Source organism: Bos grunniens, chromosome 27, assembly GCF_055505025.1.
Source record: "Bos grunniens cultivar Pamir isolate PY7600 chromosome 27, Bosgru_T2T1.0, whole genome shotgun sequence".
NCBI lineage: Eukaryota > Metazoa > Chordata > Mammalia > Artiodactyla > Bovidae > Bos > Bos grunniens.
The window spans coordinates 29,183,275-29,203,766 of NC_141191.1; the positions used below are offsets into that span (position 1 = coordinate 29,183,275).

General features: G+C 44.6%; 1 protein-coding gene across 9 annotated transcripts in view; it reads left to right on the top strand.

Moving 5' to 3' along the window:
* Positions 1 to 337: 337 nt before the first annotated feature.
* NRG1 (neuregulin 1) overlaps positions 338 to 20,492 on the top strand; it is a 1,145,505-nt gene continuing 1,125,350 nt past the window's right edge. For 3 of the 9 annotated variants that reach the window (XM_086380947.1, XM_086380949.1, XM_086380952.1), the window contains exon 1: positions 353 to 1,055. In XM_086380947.1, coding sequence (XP_086237073.1) covers positions 386 to 1,055 — 670 coding nt within the window. In that variant the 5' untranslated portion in view covers positions 353 to 385. Of the gene's footprint in view, positions 1,056 to 20,492 lie in introns of all 9 variants that reach the window. The other 6 variants (XM_086380957.1, XM_086380959.1, XM_086380958.1 and 3 more) reach the window with 6 other exon arrangements.

A 20,492-nucleotide genomic window follows, 5' to 3' on the forward strand; every position in this document is an offset into this window, starting at 1 on the left:
CGTCCTCCTCCGGTGACAGCAGAGCCCCGACAGCCGGGCTCGGGCGCGGCGGCGGCGGCGGCGCGGGGAGGACCTATTACTCCCAGCATCCGAGCATCCGAGGCGGTGGCGGCGGCTTTTTTTTTTTTCTCTTTCGCCTAAAAAAAATTTTTTTTTTTGCCCTTTCCACCGCTTCGCCTTTCTGTGGTTCCACCCACCCCTTCTCTCCCTTCCTCCTCCCCCTCCCGTAAACAAGTCTCCCACGGCCCCCGCCAATAAATAAATTAGGAGGAGGGTGCGGGGGGGGGGGGGAGGAGGAGGGGAGAGGAACAGGGAGGCAGCGCCAGAGACCGAGGAGGCAAGAGTCCGAACCGACAGCCACCGGAGCCCGCACGCACCTCGCACCATGAGCTGGCGATGCGCCGCGCGCCGCGCCGGGAGGACCGGCCCCGCCGCCCGCTCTCCTCCGCCGTCGCCGCTGCTGCTGCTGCTGCTGTGGACCGCGGCCCTGGCGCCGGGGGCGGCCGCCGGCGACGAGGCGGCTCCCGCGGGGGCCTCGGTGTGCTACGCGTCCCCGCCCAGCGTGGGCTCGGTGCAGGAGCTGGTTCAGCGCGCCGCGGTGGTGATCGAGGGAAAGCTGCACCCGCCGCGGCGGCGGCAGCAGGGGGCACTCGACAGGGAGGCGGCGGCGGCCGCGGGCGAGGCAGGGGCGTGGGGAGGCGAGCGCCCGCCGCCGGCCAACGGGACCGTGCCCGCCTGGCCCACCGCCCCCGCTCCCAGCGCCGCCGAGCCCGGAGCCGAGGCGCCCTATCTGGTGAAGGTGCACCAGGTGTGGGCGGCGAAAGCCGGGGGCTTGAAGAAGGACTCGCTGCTCACCGTGCGCCTGGGCGCCTGGGGCCACCCCGCCTTCCCCTCCTGCGGGCGCCTCAAGGAGGACAGCAGGTACATCTTCTTCATGGAGCCCGAGGCCAACAGCAGCGGCCGCGCGCCCGCCGCCTTCCGAGCCTCCTTCCCCCCTCTCGAGACGGGCCGGAACCTCAAGAAGGAGGTCAGCCGGGTGCTGTGCAAGCGGTGCGGTAAGTTCCTCGGCCCGCGGGGCGCGCTCGGGCCGGGCGGGGAGGGCGGGGAGGGCGGACCTCCCCGGGGCGCGCCGGGCTTCGACGGCTTTCGGGCGGACGCGGTCCGAGCGGCGGAGGGGCGCGTTTGGGAGCCTCTTGGTGGACTGGATGCCACAGGCAAGCGCCTTCTCCCGTTTCCCGGTTTCGAGGCTTTGCTGTTGAGGAAAGTCCAAGTTTGGTCCGCGGTTGGGGCCGCCTGAAACTTTTTAATTCCTTGGGGTTTCGTTCGCCAGGTGGACTGGCAATGGGCCGGTGGCTTGCCTGCGGTGCCGTCTCGAGCTTGGCTTTGGTTAGGACTTGCTCTTTAGGGCGGCCGTGCGGGGCTTTTCCTTTGAAGGCGGAAGGGTGAGGCGGACAGGACTATCCAGTCTGGCCATCACTTCGGGTCCGGAGTGTGGACTTGGGGGTTTGTGTCTGTGGAGAGTCCGACAAGGAAAGGACAGGGCACCGAGATACAAGATTTCGTCTTTCAATGTGGCAGTTCTTTTTTGAAAACCGAGTGTCCAGACAGACAGGTGCAGTCTGTGCCTTGGGAAAATGTGTATGTGAGAAGTATAAAGTTGGGTGTTATCTTTTTGGTGACATCATCTCAAGAATTTTTGTTTTCACTGTATTCTCGTTTGGCGGATGCTTTGGCAGTTAAGTGTATCAGACCAGATGAACGTCATTATGGAGCTTCACTTGTAGGCCCTTAAGGAGAATTGGGGGACATAAGTTAACAATCCGATTTCAAGGACCTTTCCCGATTTTATCACTGAAAAAAAACTCTTTTTTTCCCAGGTCGCCTTAATATTAGCAGGTCTGAGAAATCAGTTGATAATCTGATTACATTTCTGAAGGAGTTATTACCTCTATGCCATTCATAAAAGTAATTCTTAGGTTCTAAATATTTGTAATTTCCTGATGATCATATAATCACTACAGCATAGCGGGGTTTCTTCTCAAACCATAAATTAACATGATTACACATCACAGATTCTCACATGCATAATAGATTTTCCCCCTGGTCTTTATGTATCCACCTAATGGATGGTTGGGTTAATTGAATTTTTACAAAACTCAGCACCGTGCCATGCTCAGTCTGTGATGCAGTGTGTCAGCTCTTTGCAGTTTGTAGCAGGTGAGGGTCATTTATTTACATTTCTGATTGGCGTTTGTGGTGCCTATAGGCTGCGGTGGTTAATTAATGCCTACCACTTGGGTTTTGATGTGAGGGAAGAGCCTGGCTCATTCTCCACTGCCCGAGTTTCACAATGCACTTTGTGCACCAGGGACCTGTTAAGACTGCACCACTCTGTGGCAAGAAGCTGTTCTCAAAACAGTGGTGCTGAAGACGGCTGAGTGACGTTGGGATTCCCTGGGTCTGGCTGATAGATGTCACTATAAAACATGGGAAACTCTCTGCTGGGAGCTGTCTTACTAGGACACACAAAAGCATCACACCATTGTCCTGCATCATATGTTATCCTGTTAGAAAATCCGAAAGAAAACCTTTTCAGTCACGCCATCATCCAGTTTTCACATTTTACTACATGCAATTCAGGAAGGATTTTGCTTTTACCACCAAACCATATAAATTGTGAATCACTTACTACACATGGTGGAAGTTAATATGAAGGGTGTCGTGGTTGGCAATGATGCTGAGGATGGGGGGCGGTGTTGCTAGATTAACCATGGTGTTAGTCATGCCTTTTAACTAAAAAAGCATGTCAGTTTTCAGGGCTAAACTTCTTATAAAGGTCCGGAGGATGTTTGGAAATGGAAAATTGCCTGGAGGAATACTATTATGTTTTCGTGTGTCCGAACTGAAAAAGCATCACTGAAGGTAGTTTTGCCCTTTTGTTTGCCAGCCAGAGGAGATACATGGTTTAAGTTGTGGCAGGTTAAGCAAAACAGGTTTTGTTTCTTTTAAACGAACTGGAAACCTCCTGCATGTAATGTAGTAGATTAAGAAATTATGAAGTTACAGCTTCAGGTTTGTGTAATTACCATGTATGCTTGGTGATTTTAGTGTTAAACACTTTAAAGTATGATATCGCACGAAACATTAATAGGTTTAGCTAAAGACTAACTGAAATCCTGCTAAAAGTTTCTCTTGCATTTTTACAAGCGTGGTAGTTATTGTGACATTGAGGATGTAAATCAAGACTGTAAGCTATCTTATACAATGGAAACTCAGTCAATCCATACTTGGAATATTGGGTGTAAAAGTGTATGTGTGAGGGTGTGAAAACTTGTGAGTTCATTCAGGTGTATGGTCTGGGTTAACAATGTTATTCAGAACCTACTAGGCAAAGGAACACAAATTGGGGGAGAAAACATGCAGAGAAAATAGGGGCTGATTTGTCTTGGTTGAACCACTTCTGTGTGCTTCTGGTCAGATTTCAGGGAGAGTGATGGAGCTGAGGGTTCTTACCTAACAACAGGAAGCTGCCCTGGGGGCGCGATGGCTGTGTTCCTGCCTGAGCCCTGATGCTAGGCTGGAGAGGGAATATAGCAAAGTCATTTTGTGCTATCATGCCCTGGGGAACAGTTTCCAGCTCTCCTGCGCTCAGCTGCAGTGTTGTCTCCTACAACTTGCTTATGAATGTAGAAACTACACGTGCAACAGATTAGCCTTAGGGCTGAGCTAATAGAAGTCTGTCTTGAATTCTTTTTTCTCTCCTCCCTACCCCTCATCTAAGAAACTCTTGAGTAGCCTGTGTATGAAAGCACTTGTCTGAACAATGGACTCTTGGAGAAACGCACTGTCTAGTGTATTTAAATGACAACACAGAATCTCATAGCTTGTTTGCTTTATATGTGGGGCTTGTGTGAATTACACTTCCTTTACAATCATTTAAATGCTCCCCGTCTTTGCTTTCTCCCTTGCTCACTGCACAGGTTGAGACACATTTCTAGGTCTTGTATTTATTGGAATGCAAAATAATTTGTTGTTCAATTAAATTGCTGTTATTCAAACAAATTATTGTCTGCTGCACTACATTTGTTTCCAAAGCCTTGAGGTTCTACTAGGCTGCGACTGATTTCCAAAAAGGAATAAAATACTGATGTCGAATAACATCCTAATGGGGCCATACGAGATTTGTGCATCAGTTATGTTCTTACCAGTCAACCTAAATATTCAGTATACCCTATTGTATTGCAATGTATTGATAATGCAAACATGTTTATCAAATATTCATGATCACTGTCTTTTTCTCATGTCTTCAATAACTGTTTAATAAACTGTGCTGACCTTATGGTGTTATGAAAAGGACAACAATGCAGGGATTTTCCAGCCAATAATTAAAGAGAATTATTCTTAATGAAAGCTCTATTTAGATGGTAGCAATAGGAACAGATACAACTTGACAGCTTGAATTTCACAAATACACATGTAAATGTAATTCCCCAAGTGTTCGTGATGGCTGTCTTTAAACTGTATAAACCTTACTGTCAGTTCTATAGTGTCTGTAAAACACTGATATTGAGTAGAAAAACCATATATGTATTGATATATATTTATGTTAAAAGATGAAACCAAGATAGGTCATTTGGGAAAACAGCTCTTTGGAATAAAAATAAAAGGTAAATTTAAAGATCTGAGTCAGGATGTGTTACAAGCACTAGGAGGAACTTCTCACCAGTTGTGGGTGATCCATAAGCCCTCTGAATCTAGGGAAAGTTTTCCCATATGTCTTAATGTATTAAGTAAGACCCATAAGCTTAAACAGCCCTGAGGCTCAAAACAATGGTCTGTGCTGCTGCTGGCCTGAATATTTATAGCAAATGAGAGCAAAAGATGTGATTGGGTGGGTTATTGCCCTTGTCAAATGCAATATATTCAGTGTTCAGGAAATCTCCTTTGCTTTGATGCCTGTTTTATTCTTGTTATTTTTTTCTTAGTTATAAACATAACATCTTTTAAAACTTACTTTTAAATCTCAGTGGCAAGTGATGAACTGGCTGGATGTCCAAAGATCTTGAAACTCATCTGCTCTCAGTATTTAGAAATACTTAGGTTTTTTGTTTGGTTTTTGGCATGCTCAAATGATGTAAAAAATTCTCTCTATAGATAGATCTAATTGAATGGGTATTTTGATTAGTCTTACATAAATGAATTATAATACAGAAAACAAAGTGCATAATGAGAAATAGTGGTAGGGATTCATGGGTTATTATAGTCATTGAAAGTATATAATGAGAAAACGAAAGAAAATAAAAGATTAAAAAAAAAATAGGGCTCTTATGGGCTCATGTAATGTGTTACCAAAGCCATAATATAACAGCAAGTTTTAGTCAAAAGTTTTCATAAGAAAATGCAAAGTAACTTTTAATGTCCTTATTTTTAAACAACAGAAATGTCTATTGTGGACAGTTTTCCATGCATATGTGAATGCGCTAAATTTGTGCTGCACATTTTACTCTGTGCTCTTCTGTTATCATGAAATTTAAATTAAAGTAACATTATGAAAGAATGCATGACCTAGCCGCTGTCTCAGATATGTCACTTTATAGTACTTGAACAGCTGATTAGTGATACAGCCTGTGGCACTTTAGAGTTGACTGATTTGAGACTTTATGCAGACTGGAGTCTTACTGAGGTAAGCGCTAGTTGAGAGACTGTATTTTCATATTATTGTGTTTTCATCTTGTTTAGGGATGAGATGTGCTTGAAGCACGCCTGTTTCTGAAGGCTGGTCTCCTGGCTCTCCATTTCCAAATGACCCATACAAGTTGAAGATTTTTTTTTAAAAAAAGAAATTTTGGTCAAGTTGAAAGCTTAAAATGGGTTGACCAATCTCTGCTTGGCATAGATCTGATTGTATCCCCTAATATGGGCTTCGTAGGTGGCACTAGTGGTAAAGAATCCATCTGCCAATGCGGGAAATGCAGTTTCCATCCTTGGGTTGGGAAGATACCTTGGAGAGGGAATGGCTACCCACTCCATTATTTTTGTCCGGAAAATTCCACGGGCAGAGTAGCCTCGTGGGTTACAGTCCATGGGGCTATCCCCCGATATAGACTTGCCATCTAGGCATCCTCGGAAGAGATGCCTAAGTGGTTATTCTTGCCTGGGAAATCCCATGGGCAGTCCATGGGGTTGCGAAGAGTTGGACATGACTGAGCGGCTAACTCTTTCACTTTCAAATGGTTATTGACATTGTTTTTTTTTTTTTTTTTTGGTCTTCAAGAGAACCAGGTTATCTTCCCCTATGGAAAACAGTTTCCTGGAAAACTATATCCTAACTTTGGTTCTCCCTTTTAGGCCCTAGTCAGATTTATATCCTGTTTTTAATAATAACTAAAAAAACAAAAAGAAACTTAACACACAGCTTGGATGGTACATGGGAGAACAGAACTCTCAGTTCCTGACTTGGACTTCAGCTGTCTTCCCTTTGCGTCTCTTTCCTTTATGGGGTCTCTTCAGGGGAAAGCCTTAGGTCACCGGTGGGGCCCACGAGTGAATCTGTGTCTGTGAGACATCAAAGTTTGTATTGATGATTGTTCGTCGTCACACTGACAAGTCTTCGCTTGGCACCTTGGGATTCGACTGTCTGGGGTCCAAGTGTGTCCACATACGGAGGTCCTAGATCACAAGATGTGAACGCTGGGAGTTCCCTGGTGGCCTGCTGCTGCTGCTGCTAAGTCGCTTCAGTCGTGTCTGACTCTGTGCGACCCCATAGACGGCAGCCCACCAGGCTTCTCTGTCCCTGGGATTTTCCAGGCAAGAACACTGGAGTGGGTTGCCATTTCCTTCTCCAATGCATGAAAGTGAAAAGTGAAAGTGAAGGGCCTAGTGATTAGTGTTTTGGACTTCCATGGCTGTGGCCTGGGTTCAGTCCCTAGTCAGAGAGCTGAGATCCTGCACGCTGTGCGGCCTGTGCACAGCCACACACACCTGCATACACCCACACCCATCCACCCCCACACACAAAGATCTAATTATAGATGTCCTTCTGTTCCTGATACGCTCTTTGTCCCTCCTCTGGGGACACAGATGGTAACCTGGGTTGCATCTCTGTCTCAGGGGCTTCCCCCTACAAAGCCCAGGGCTCTGGCTTTTGAGATCAGCTCCAGTCCACTGTGCTGGGGACCGGCAGAGCACAACTCTGAGGGCATCCTGCTTCTGGAGCTGGGGGCCGGGTTTAGGAGGTAATGCTGAGAAGCTAGAGGAGGGAACGGCGTCTTTTGCTCCCTCCTGCCAGTATGTATGAGCTGAACAGAGCCCAGCATGAGGGGACGTGTCTGCCGAGGGCACTAGAGTCTCGGTAATGGGCACACTCACTTCTAGCCTGGGGCATGGAGGTTCATGATCAGAGTGAGACCTTGTGTGCTTGACTGAATTTGGAAAGTCCACAGCAGTAACACTCTTGTCCTAAATGTTTGTCTCTAGTCTGGGAATTGTCATTAAGGCAAAGGAAGCTAAAAAGCTGAGGGACTTGCTAAGACCACTGGGCTGTAACAACCGCTCATTGAGTCTGTATCTTTTTTCCCTCTTTGATAGACTTATTCTTTGACTGTTCTGTGTGGGCTAAATATTAAATAATCAAATAAATAAATGAGCATCCCAGCTCCTTGGATGGTGGCCATCACTGTTCTAGGTTGAGTTTTGGAGAAAACAAAACAAAATAAAAACCCCTGATTCTCCTCTTCTGGTCTCTAATTTGGTGAGATGGTCTCTGTAGGAAGTAGAATTTAGAGCTACATCCTCTCAGCACACCATTTCCTCCCCTGGATCAACCTTTGGGCTTCTGAAAAGTTTAATTTCCAAAATTTTTTTTCCTGAATTATTTCTGAACTTTAATATTCTGTCTTTATCCAAATACTCTGTACTCTCTAGCCCCAGCTGAGGGACAGAATTCCCTGTGTTGTAAAGGCTTCCTAGCACAGAGGAAATTTTGGATCATCAGTGATTCCCTGCCACTGTCGTGGGTAGCACCATTCCCAAATCGTTCCACTGCATTTCTAGTTGGGTATTAGATCTCAGCTCTCAATTCTGTGTTTTCCCTTGATTTTCCCCTGGAGGTGTTTGACTACCCAGGCCTGTTAAGTTCAGTTCTTGTAACTGAAGATGGAAAAGTACTGCTTGTATCCTTAAGAAGTAATTAAAAAAAAAAAAAAAACTTTGGATAAGTGACTTCTTATTTTTTCTTTGCTTTGTTGTGAATGTCACGGCAGCTCTTGGTTAGACTGGAGGTGGGATGGCGCCTGTCCACTGGGGCTGTGAACAAGGAGGTTGTTTTCTTCCACTTTCTCCGTCAGCCCTGGAGACACCAGGGGTGGTGATGTATCCTCAGCGAAGCGGCAGACGGAATGGCAGCATCTTCTTCCACCACAGGGGGCACTCCGGCTGCTACTCAGTGCAGAACCTGGAGAGGAGGTTCTGTCTTCCAAGGAGAAGGGTGGCTGTGATTGCTTCAGGTAGAATTAGTCATTAGACTTTGTCCTTGGGAGGACAAAGTCAGGGCTCTTTGGTGGCTGCCTGGATGGAGATGTTTTGCTCAGAGTTCATTGCCGATGTCATCAGCACACAAGGGAGCGCAGCTTCAAAATGCCCCAGGCTCTCTACTTCTCTGCAGGTCGGGACACTGAGATAACTCTTTCTTCCAAGGCCCTCATTCCCATCCACTAAGATGGCTCATATCTCTTCCTCAGAAACACTGGCAACTTTTCTTTCATTGCAGTGGGAATTTTATTTAAAAAGAAACCAAGCATTTTGAACCACAGTCTTATTCTGGTGAGTGATTTTTCCCCCTGTGTTGTAATAACATAAAATTCACCCTTTAAATTATCTCTAAGTGTGCAGTTCCGTGGTACTAAGTGTTCCCAATCATGGGTCACCATGACCACCATCGATCTCCAGAACTTTTACATCTTCCCAAACTGAAACTCCAAACCAATTAAATAATAATTCCCAATTCCCTCCTCCTGTAGCCCGTGGCAACTACCACTCTAAATTGTCCCTGTAATTTGATTATGTTTTGCCTCGTATCAGTGGCAACACACAGCATTTGCCTTTTTGGTACTGGCTTATTTCCCTTGGCATAATGTCTTTAAGACTCATCTATGTTGTATCATGTCTTAGAATTTCATTCCTTTTGAAGGCTGAGTAATATTCCATTGCATACACATGACTACATTTTGTTTATCTGTTCTTCTGTCAATGGACTCTCAGATTGCTTCTATTTTTTGGCTGTTGTCAGTAATGCTTCTGTGAACATGAGTGTACAAATACCTTTCAAGACCCTACGTTCAGTTCTTTGGAGTACATACCCAGAAGGGTAATTGCTAGATCATATGGTAATCTTATATCTGATTTTTTTGAGGAACTACCATACGTTTTCCACAATAGCTGCACTATTTTACATTCCCACCAGCCATGCACAAGGATTCCAATTTCTTCACAGTCCTGCCAACATGAATTGTTTTCTATTGCTTTGATAATAGCCATCCTAATGGGTGTGAAGTGGTGAGCAGTTTTTATATTGTTGTTTTCTATTCAAAGTTATTGCCTCTAATTACAGTGTCATTAATAAACAAGTTCTTAGAAAAGAGGTGTTAATCTATTCAACTCTTAATTTGCCCAGCATTTAGGCTCCTGAATCTGAAGCCACCAGATAACAAAATTACAACAGATAATAGCTTAATAAAAACCAATGAAAGGTTTAAAGAGTAAACTTGACCTTCAGTCACCATGAGAATATTGCACTTCTGTTCATATTGCTATCAACAGAGTCCAGAGACACACTTTATCATACTTGGATTAGTATCAGAATGTTTAAATTGATTTTATTTATTCAACTAATTTTCGTTTTTTCTAATTTCCCTGCTTCTATTCTGTCCACTGCTCCAAACCAACTTCCATTAAACCCTGCAGTGGGCTTCAAGTCATTCTAAAATACTGCTTTTATTAGACTTCCTTTTTTTTCCTCAAACTTTCTATGGATGCATCAGTGTTAACTCTAGAGTCTGACATTCACTGTCCTCCTTAATCCAAAGTAAAACTAATCTTTCTCATGTTTACTGTGTGGAGTACAAACAGGCTTCACAAACAGGCCGTGCTCTTTCCCAATCCTCTTGTCTTACATATGCCATTTCCTCTGCCTGGTTCTGCTTTTTCCCTCATTTCTGTCCATGGAACTTGTCTCCTTCAAGGGGCAGCTATATCCTGCTGCTTCCATGACAGTACTACTAGTGATCCTGCCAGAAATATGCACTCTAGCCTTTGAACACAGAACACCCAAAGAAATTACATTTTACTCCATATACTTCATATGTGGTGCCATTACACACTTCCCTTATGTTATCTTTGTTTTTTAAAAAAACTGATGTCTTGCAATTTTTTCTAGTTGTGAATGTGTCTTGCCTCACCCAGGAGACCATGGTATCCCAGCACCCAGATACTTGGAGTGTCCTCAGCTTATTCATGAATAAAAAGTACCCCAGTCTCAGGAGAACTCCTTTCCACTTCCAGCTTTGTAGATCAGTACCTGGATGGTTTGGGGTAAGCAACCTTACCACTTTGGGTCTCAGTTCCCTAATATGCAAAGTGAGAAAGTGGAACTAAAGAGCTTTGCACGGTTCATTCAAACTGCATCTGCTTGTCATCTCAGAAGTGACACAATATGCGAACCCCTTCTGCTACTACCTGTGAACTTTTCTCTTCCTCTCTCTTTCTCTTATTCTACAGAGAGCAGTTATGGAAAAACAATGGTAAAACTTTTGGACAATCTGAAAGAGGTGAGAAAGAGCTTAAGGACAGGGGACTAATGAAAAGATATCTCCTCTTTCCTCCAAAGATTTTCACCTCTCTTGCCTTTTGGGTCATTTTTATTACATTATCTAAAATAGAGTTATTTGTGCTCATGGGCATCGTTTTTTCAAGAAACAAACACTGTCTTTGCAGCTATAAAATGAGTTGTTAACTTACAGCTGTAAACTTTTAAAGCAAGAAAATTCGGTCATTTGTTTTACAAAATGACAAAGAATATTCAAAGTGCTTAACTATGAGTTTTATCTTAACAGTGTAAATCTGGCACTGTTTTAGGTTCTCATAATGAGCCCTGTTGTGGAAATGAGGGAGGCCAGCATAGAGACTAGCAGATCTTGGTTCACAGCCACACTGGAACCCATGTTGATGATGGTGGGCAGAGTTCCCACCTTCAGGCAGGGTTGGGGTAAGAGACCTTTCGTTCTCAGCTTATGATTCTTACTGTTGGGTCAAGAAGACGATACATTTTAGTCCTTTGGTGAGGAGTTTGAGCAGAGCAGAAACAAGTTGTCAAAGTAGAAATAATTCGATCTGACTTTTTCAATTACCACATGAAGAGGCTCTGCCAGTGCCACGGGGGCTGCGAGGGGGCAGGGTGGGGCTCAGCCGTGTTGCATCCAGTTGAGTCTTTCTCCTCCCTTCGCCCCTGGTGAGCTCAACTCTTCCAGCAGATCTAATGATGCTTATCAGTCGTGGCTCCTGTGTCCGTATCTCTGCAGACCCTATTTTCTGGCTCCAGGTCTGTATATCCAACCACTTACCAGATAATCTGCCCAAATGTCCTACAGAAACTTTATGATAAACATACCAAATAGGATCTCATCATGTCCCCTGTGAGGCCATCTGGATACTGATAATGAAACTGCTGTCACTGCTCCTATTACAGTCACTGCTCTTACTCCCAGTGGCTTCCTGGACTGACAGCTTTCTGTGCCAGATAGAGTAGGAGAAGCTCACGAGGACTTAGCTAACCCCTCACCATGTGGTAGCATCAATGTCTTCCTAGTTACCCCAGCCAGAAACCTCTCCTTCTGCTCCAGGTCCAATCGGTGACCAGATCTTATTGACTCTACCTCCTTAACCCACCTCCGATTCCTTCCTTCTACGCCAGCTCCACTGGTTGTGTATCAGTTCCCATCGTTTCTATATCAGTCTCTTACCTTTGCTCAGACATCCTCCCCTTCTTAAACAGATCGTCTGTACTATTGCTAGAGTGATCTTTTCTGAAACAAAAGATCATATGATACCCTTCTTAAACCTCTTCAGTTGCTGTCAGGAGAAAATCAGGACTCCTTAGGATGACTTATTCAACTTTTATCCAAATATTCTTATCCAGTTCCTTCTACATGGAACCCTATGCTGCAGTGATGGCATTGCTCTCCATGGCTGGAAGGATCTATATGTTTGCATTACTGTTCAGGCTTCCCCATAATGGTATGCTTCTCTATCTACGTCTTGTACCTTTGCTACCTATTGTTCCAAACACTATGTCCCTCAGTGGGAGGATGGTTACAAAACTGTGTGTCTAGGGACTTCCCAGGTGGTCCAGTGGTTGACTCTGCACTCCCAATGCAGGAGGCGTGGATTCAATCTCTGGTTGGGGAACTGAAATCCTGTATGCCGCACAGCGTGACCAAAACCTTCCCTCCGAAAAAACAAAACCCCCTAAAACCTCCGAACAAAAAGCAAACACTGTATGGCTATATAATGGATTATTGTATCATCTTTACGAATCTCGTTGTAGAGGAAAAAAAGTATAATGACTGACAATGTTCATAGTATATTGTCAAATGAAAAAAGGTATTATAATGCAGTCTGTGTATGATTGCTTTTAATACTATTAGCTATTATCTGTATCATCCATCTGTCAATCTAAAGAGGAATAAAAGCCTGGAAAGCTATATAACAAAATGTTATTGGTTAGACTTTAGAGTTCTTAATGATGCTTTTGAACTGTGGTGTTGGAGAAGACTCTTAAGAGTCCCTTGGACTGCAAGGAGATCCAACCAGTCCTTTCTGAAGGAGATCAGCCCTGGGTGTTCTTTGGAAGGAATGATGCTAAAGCTGAAACTCCAGTACTTTGGCCACCTCATGCGAAGAGTTGACTCATTGGAAAAGACTGATGCTGGGAGGGATTGGGGGCAGGAGGAGAAGGGGATGACAGAGGATGAGATGGCTGGATGGCATCACTGATTCGATGGACTGAGTCTGAGTGAACGCTGGGAGTTGGTGTTGGACAGGGAGGCCTGGCGTGCTGCGATTCATGGGGTCTCAAAGAGTCGGACATGACTGAGTGAACTGAACTGAACTGAATGTTAGGAACTTTGATTTTGTTTGGCTGCATTTCTAAAGTTTCTAGAGTGAATGTCTTATTTTTAATAAGGAAAAGGAATACATGCTATTTGTAATAGAAATACTACCGAAGACTGACTTATGGGAATCTGTCCCTATAGAACATGACCTTTCTTACGGTAGATGTACTAGTTAATACCCTGTAACAAGTGGTGTCCCAAATATATAGCAGCACAAATCTAATAGTTAATCCATGCCAGTGAATAGACAAAACACAAGATGTTCTAGTCTTTAGTTTCTTCTGAGAGAGACCGATGCTGACACCTGATGCATAGCTGAATGTCATTTCTGACCACACTGGTTAAAATAGGCAGAATTCCAATTTTCAGTGGTCATTTTATTCTCAGTGCCTCAGCTATCCTTTGGAAAGTAGACAGATGTGCCGTTTGGTGCCTCATTGCAGTGGGAGAGCCCAATAGTTACGTGCAGAGTGGATCCTGACAGCCATGCATGTTTATGGTAGATAAATACCATATAAACTATGTATTCACTCCTGTGTTCGACTTAGCATTTTGCGGGTTGGTTTCATCCTAAATCTTAAGGTGTGCTGCTCACTATGTCTGATTTCATCAGCTACCCCTGGAAATACAGAGAGTTAGGCCATAGTCACTGCCTTTCACTGGCATGTTGGGATGCCTATTAAAGCTCCATGTTTAACATCATTTTGATAAAGGGGTGTTTCTTTACCACAGATTCTCAGTGGTAGAGAATCTGCCTGCAGTGTGGGAGACACAAGAGGCCTGGGTGCAGTCTCTGAGTCAAGAGGATCCCCTGGAGAAGGAAATGGCAACCCACTCCAGTGTTCTTGCCTGGAGAATCCCATGGAGAGAGGAGCCTGGCGGGCTGCAGTCCATGGGGTCGCAAAGAGTCAGACCCTCTGAGCACTGCACTGCACTTCTGCACCTTGATATAGATGACTGTAGCAAAATACGCTCAGGCTTTATCACTGCCAACTTAATTGGGTTTCATGATCACATTTCTTCTCAGTAGGAGAAATTAAAAATGGCTGATCAAGTTGCCTGTAGAAAGCAAAATTGTCAGGTTCAACCTGCCCACTGTATTAACTAACTGTATTGATGAGTAATCATTCCACCATGTTTAATCACTTTTATTAACTTTCTTTAGTAGTTGTATCTCCAGGAACCTGCTAAATAACTGTCATTATGTACTCAGTCATATTTCTTCTTAAAATACTAATCAAAAAGACCATGGAAATGATTAAGGCCCTGATATCATCCATCTACTTCCTGTTAGAAGAATTGTTGGTGATTTTTATGGTGAGCTGAGAGTATGCTTGTGCTGCTTTTGTGCAGCCCAGGAAGAAGGGGAACCAGTTCAAAACAGGTGAATGGAGACAATGAGTGCATGAGTGTTGTGTAAAATAATTAGTCTTTTGTGCATCTACATTCTGCATGTTACCGTTCCATTCTCAAAATTCTTATTAAATATTGAAAAGATAAAGGATGTACCTAAGAATTATGTGAAAAGGGTAGAGAATAATAACATATGTGTGGTACTTTTCTTCAGCCTCATCTTCATCATGGGCCATTTGTTCTTGGGTTTCAGCTGACTAATGAACCTCAAGGCAGGGTCTTACAGGCTGATCAAGGACCTATCTGTTCATTCATTGAAATGGATTAGAAATTTATTATTCACTTATCACTTCTTCAGTCAATTTGTATAGCACCCCCCTCCCCCAATCCTATTCCTTTCCTCTTCGATCTAGGCAGTCCTGAACCATGAGAGAGATCGTAAGGGCCATTCGGAGGATGTTGCTTAAATAAATGATGAGAGTCATGAAATTATTTAACAGTGTGAGTAAGTGATAGAAAAAGAGAAGTGGTGAGTGTCCTTTATTTACGTAATGATTTGACAAATATTTATTGGGCATCTGTTTGCCAGTCTTTCTGCTGCTTTCTGGTATCTCAGTGATGGTATAATTAGGCATGGCCCTTTCCAAGCTAATGGGGCAGAAAGAACAGTTACACAAAGAATTGCAAGATACATACATGTACATGTGTGTTTTTTTGGGTGGGCCAAAAAGTTTATTCAGGATTTTCCATAATGTGTTGGTAAAGACCTGACTTTTTGGCCAACCATATATATATGTGTGTCTGCATGTACAAAGTTTAGCACAATTATATACATATTATGTAAGTGCTAAGTTTTATATGGGAAAAAGTGCAAGGTATGGTGAGAACATAGAACAGAAGAATCTTAGTCTGAAAGATACAAGAAGGTCTCCTTGAGAAAGTGACATTTCTGGTGGGAGTGGGAAGAGGAGAAGGAGAAAGGAAGACAGAAGGACGTTTCCATGCCTGATGGAGAGAAGAGGACCAGCAGAGAGGGGAGTCAGGGCAAAGGAGGCAAGGAGGAGATGTGAGAGGTAATGGGAAAAAATCAGATCATTCTGGAATTTTTCGGATTCTGGACTTTGTCCTAAAAGCCTGAAATACCACAGCAAGGTTTTTTAAGCACAGGAGTGATAAAACTTCCATTTTGAAGACATTGCAATTGGCAGAGAAAAAACAAATGTGTGCAGAGAATGGATGAAAAGGGACATAGTGGGGCGACAGGGCACTGAGACGGGGCTCTGGATGAGATCAGGACGCAGGTTTGCTCCAGAGGGGAGGCAGGTGGGGGCAAAGAGAAGCAAGAGTGTTCCAGCTGGTTTTGGAGGCATCTTTTCACTTTGGTTATCAGCTAGGATTGCTGCTAAAGGGGAAGGTGGAGGGTGGCTTTTGAATTTCTGGCACAAGCCCTGGTGTGCATGAGAGGGAAGGGGAGGGGAATACTGCACAAGGAGGGTGAAGCTCAGTGTGGTTTTGATCCACCCAAATGGAAATGCCAAGTCAGCGCTTGGATGGATGGAACTCAAAAAGAAGTCTGAGTTGGATTTAGGAACATGGGAGTTCTGGACAGGGACATAGTATTTCTCTCTGCAGAAAATAGATATAGTTCCTTAGGGAAAGACAGTCAGGGGGAAAGGTGAGTAGAAGATGAAGCATGAAGAACAGCAGCCTTTAAAGCTGAGGCAGAGGAAGGGAAAAGAGGGATGGAGCAGCCAGAGAAGCAAAAGGAAGACCTTGCAAAGATTCAGGATGGAGGAAGTGGTCAGCTGCATCCTCCATTGGCAGGCAGGTTTTTACCACTGGGCCACCAGGGAAGCCCTTAGCTGTGTCCCTGGAAAATCATTTCAGAAGATGGGGGAAGGAGAGCTTGACCAAAGAAGCATGTCCTGAGTGCTGACTGCTGCCAAGCACTTTGTATTTAAAAGTGTACGTTGTCCTCCAAGTAAAAAATAAAGTGAAACTTCACATTGTCTGGGACTTCCCTGGCAGTCCAGTGGTTAAGAGTTCACAACACAGAGGCTGTGGATTTGATCCCTGGTCAGGGAGCTCTGATCCCACTGTCCCGTGGCCAAAAAACCAAAACATAGAAACAATATTGTAACACATTTAATAAAGGCTTAAAAAATGGTCCACATTAAAAAAAAAAAGTGTACTTCATTAACAGCATGAAGGCATTTTAAAGAGTTCTGGCCGAGTGCCAAGGATGGACTTCAGACAGGGGTGGGTTGAAGTAGTAACAGCCAGCCTCTGGGTTATTAAGACTGGGTCTTAGCAATACTTCTGTGTATTTGAACCTAAGTATCGGGAAGCCATTAAAAAAACATCTTTTTTTGATGTGGGGTTGGGAAGAATCTCTCAACTTGAGAGATTTAGTAAGTAGTTTGTATGAAGATACGATTTAAAAAAAATCAGATTGCTATATATAGTGTAGCTAAAGGGTTGCTGCAGGTCACCATTTTTATTAGTGTTTTTCCCCATGGCTAGGAGTTCTTTCCTACTTACCACATAAGCCACTTCAATGACAGATGATTGTTCAAATTTTTCTTGACACACCGACTTGAGAACTAACTACTGTCTTTCTAGTAGGTACCCAGGTCCTATGGGAATTTAATGCTTTGTCACATAAAGACTTGTGAAGTGATGTCTGTCAATCTAATTTGAAAAAAATATTTGAGTCAAAAGGTCCTTGAACTGTGTATTAGAGCTACCTTTATCTGAAGCTCTGACTGGGCATTTTAATGAGCAGCAGTCAAAAAATGCAAAGTTATGATTCTGACAGTAACTGAATATGTTTCTCCTGACCATCTGTATACAGTCTTTATTGTCTAGTCAGCTGTTGATCTGATGCATTCATGGCTATACTTGCATGAGGACTTTAAGCCACCATGGGAGGAACATTTTTGAATTTCCTGTTTTCATTTGTGCCATGGTAGTGTTTTCATGCAAAGATTTGTTTTTTACATTGGGTTTGCATGTGCATGCTAAGTCACTTCAGTCGTGTCCGACTCTATGCGACCCTATGGACTGTAGCCTGCCAGTCTCCACTGTCCATGGGATTCCCCAGGCAAGAATACCGGAGTGGGTTCCCTTCCTCCAGGGGATCTTCCCGATCCAGGTTTGCCTGCTTTTAATAAGTGTATGTAAGCTAGAATCAGATTTATGAAAACCATACATTTATAGATCAAAAGAAATGGGCCAAAGGATGAAAATGAAAAAGAAATCTCCAAAACATAGGAAGAACAGCTTGGAAACCTTTGACTTCAGCAGCAGGCCCCTTGGTCTCATTTACCCAGGGAGCCACAGATGAGTTTTTTGACCAGATGTTCTGATCTTGGACAAACCAGTGGTTTCCAAACAGTTTGCACATTAGAATGTACAGATTCCTGGACTAAACTCCTGGAGATAACAGTTCATTTGGTTCAGGTTTTTTTCCCTGAGACTCTGTGTTTCAGGAACTCTCTCCAGGTGATTTGGAGACCCTGGACTCTTGTGGTGTCTAAGGTGCTTTCAATTCGTAATGCTGAGGATTTTCTGGACAATCAGAAGCTGGGTCAGAAAAGAGAATTGATGGAGTTTCTCGTGTGTGCCAAATATGCTTTACATATTTTCCCTCCTTTATTCCTGAACACCATCTTGTGAGATATATCACTCTCTTCCAATTTTAACCCAAGATTCCAAGTGGTTTGCAGAACTTAAAGGTCAGGCAGCTGCTGGAGGCAGAACATCTATTTGCATTCAGGTCATTTGACTTCCTCTGTTAGAACCACGATGAGGTTCGGAGCAGTGCAGTCAGAGAAAATTTAGGGGCCACTATCCTTTGAGCAGGGCCATCATGCCCTCTTTGTCGTGGGGAGCACCTGTTTCCATGCAGATAAGTGGAAACCTTTCCTGTTTATCTTCAGGGAGTGTCCGTATGGGTGATTGAGTGGGGAGAACTGGATACTTTTTCAGAGTTTTGAAGTCAGAGTTTTGAAGTCATTTGGACCAAACCACGGTGGTTGAGGTGGTAAAGAATCTGCCTGCAGTGCAGGAGATCTGGGTTCGATCCCTGGGTCGGGAAGATACTCTGGAGGAGGGAATGGCAACCCACTCCAGTATTCTTGCCTGGAGAATCCCATGGACAGAGGAGCCTGGCGGGCAACAGTCCATGGGGTCACAAAGAATCGGACACAACTGAACGACTAACACTTTCATGTCTTCAACAGTTCGCAAGGAACAAGCCTGGTCATCCTGTTCAGAGTTGATACCATGTCTCTGAAAGGTTTGTGCTAACACATTCGAGTCTGAATGAGGGAATTCCACACATGGTCATGAATATTTCTCCAGGAAGCAGATGAGACATGATGGGGTCTGGAAGGGAAGATCTGGAGGCTGGCGTGGACTTAGTACCCTGCTTAAGGGTCAGGCCTTGCCTTCTGGACCTATGTCTGTTGCTTGTGACCTTGGAGACATTCCTTGATGGCTCTAAACTCGATATACAAGCGAGTAATGCATCTTCTTTAGAGATGAGTGTGTGTGAGCTGCGATAGTGTAGTTCTAGCATGGTAAATGCCCTCGTCACGCAAGTGGAAGAGCAAGAGGCTCCACCATGGAGCCTGATGGGAGGCAGGGGGATGCCTGTAGCTGCGGCATGGCAGGAAGTGGCAAAGAGACAGAAACATCACTTGCTTGAGTGCTGTGCCCTCCACTCCCTTAACGAATTCATGTTTTCTTAGTCCATAGCACCAAAGGTTCTTTAACAAGAGTGTTGCTCCAAGGGTGGTGTATGGGCCAGCAGCCCAGACCAGCCTGGTGCTCATTAGAACTGCAGATTTCTGAGTCCACCCCAGAGCTTCTACTCTCCAGGTGTTTCTTCTTATTTTTTTTTTAAAGTTAAAATGATTGTAGAAGTGATTTTTTTCTTTTTTCAAATCCTTTTCCCATTTAGGTTGTTACACAACACTGAGCAGAGTTCCTTCTGCTATACAGTAGGTCCTTGTTGGTTATCCAGTTTAAACATGGCGGTGCATACAAGTCAGTTCCAACCTCCTGGTGTCTCAGATGCTCTCTGAAGGCTGAGCAGCTCTGCTTCCCGAGGCAGTCTCCCTCTGTGTGAGTCGCATCTGGGAAGTTGCTTGGTCACTGAAGAGCGTGTGTCCAGGCTCAGCCATGCTGGCTTTGCAGTGCAGGTTTTTCCTGCAGGATGCTGTAGATGGTGGCCGGTGAAAGACAGAGTGAAGGAAAAAAGAAAATCTTTCCTAGAAACATTAAGTGATAACATGTCCTCCCTTCCCACAGGAACGCTGGGACGTGGCGTGGAGAATGAGTAATAATGGCCTCCAACCAAGGATGTTTGTGGAAGAACAGTGGGTACCACGAGGGCAGACAGGATGGTGGTATGGGGGTTGAGAGAATGTGTCTGAGCCCCCCGGGAGGGAAGTGGAGACCCACCGCACCCCCCCCCCCCCCTCCGCCACTGGGCATGCTCATCGGGACAGGTGCTCTTAGGGAGGGGAACTGCAGTGGGCCCTGATCCAAGAATGACTTTGAGGGAAGTTTCCAACACAGAAAAAAATCCACCTGCCAGACTCTGCTCGCCTAACCAGAGTTCATGGTGGTGGCTAAACTGTTTAAGGCTCTGGGCTTTGGGAAGATTTCCCATCTTGCTGTGGGCTCTGTGGAATCAGACTGAGTGGATTTATTGTATTTAAAATATGTTAAGAAATTGAGCAAGATGAAAACCCACCTTCAGTTCAGTTCATGCAGTTCAGTTGCTCAGTCGTGTCTGACTCTTTGCGACCCCGTGAATTGCAGCATGCCAGGCCTCCCTGTCCATCACCAACTCCCGGAGTTCACCCAAACTCATGTCCATCGAGTTGGTGATGCCATTCAGCCATCTCATCCTCTATCGTCCCCTTCTCCTCCTGCCCCCAATCCCTCCCAGCATCAGAGTCT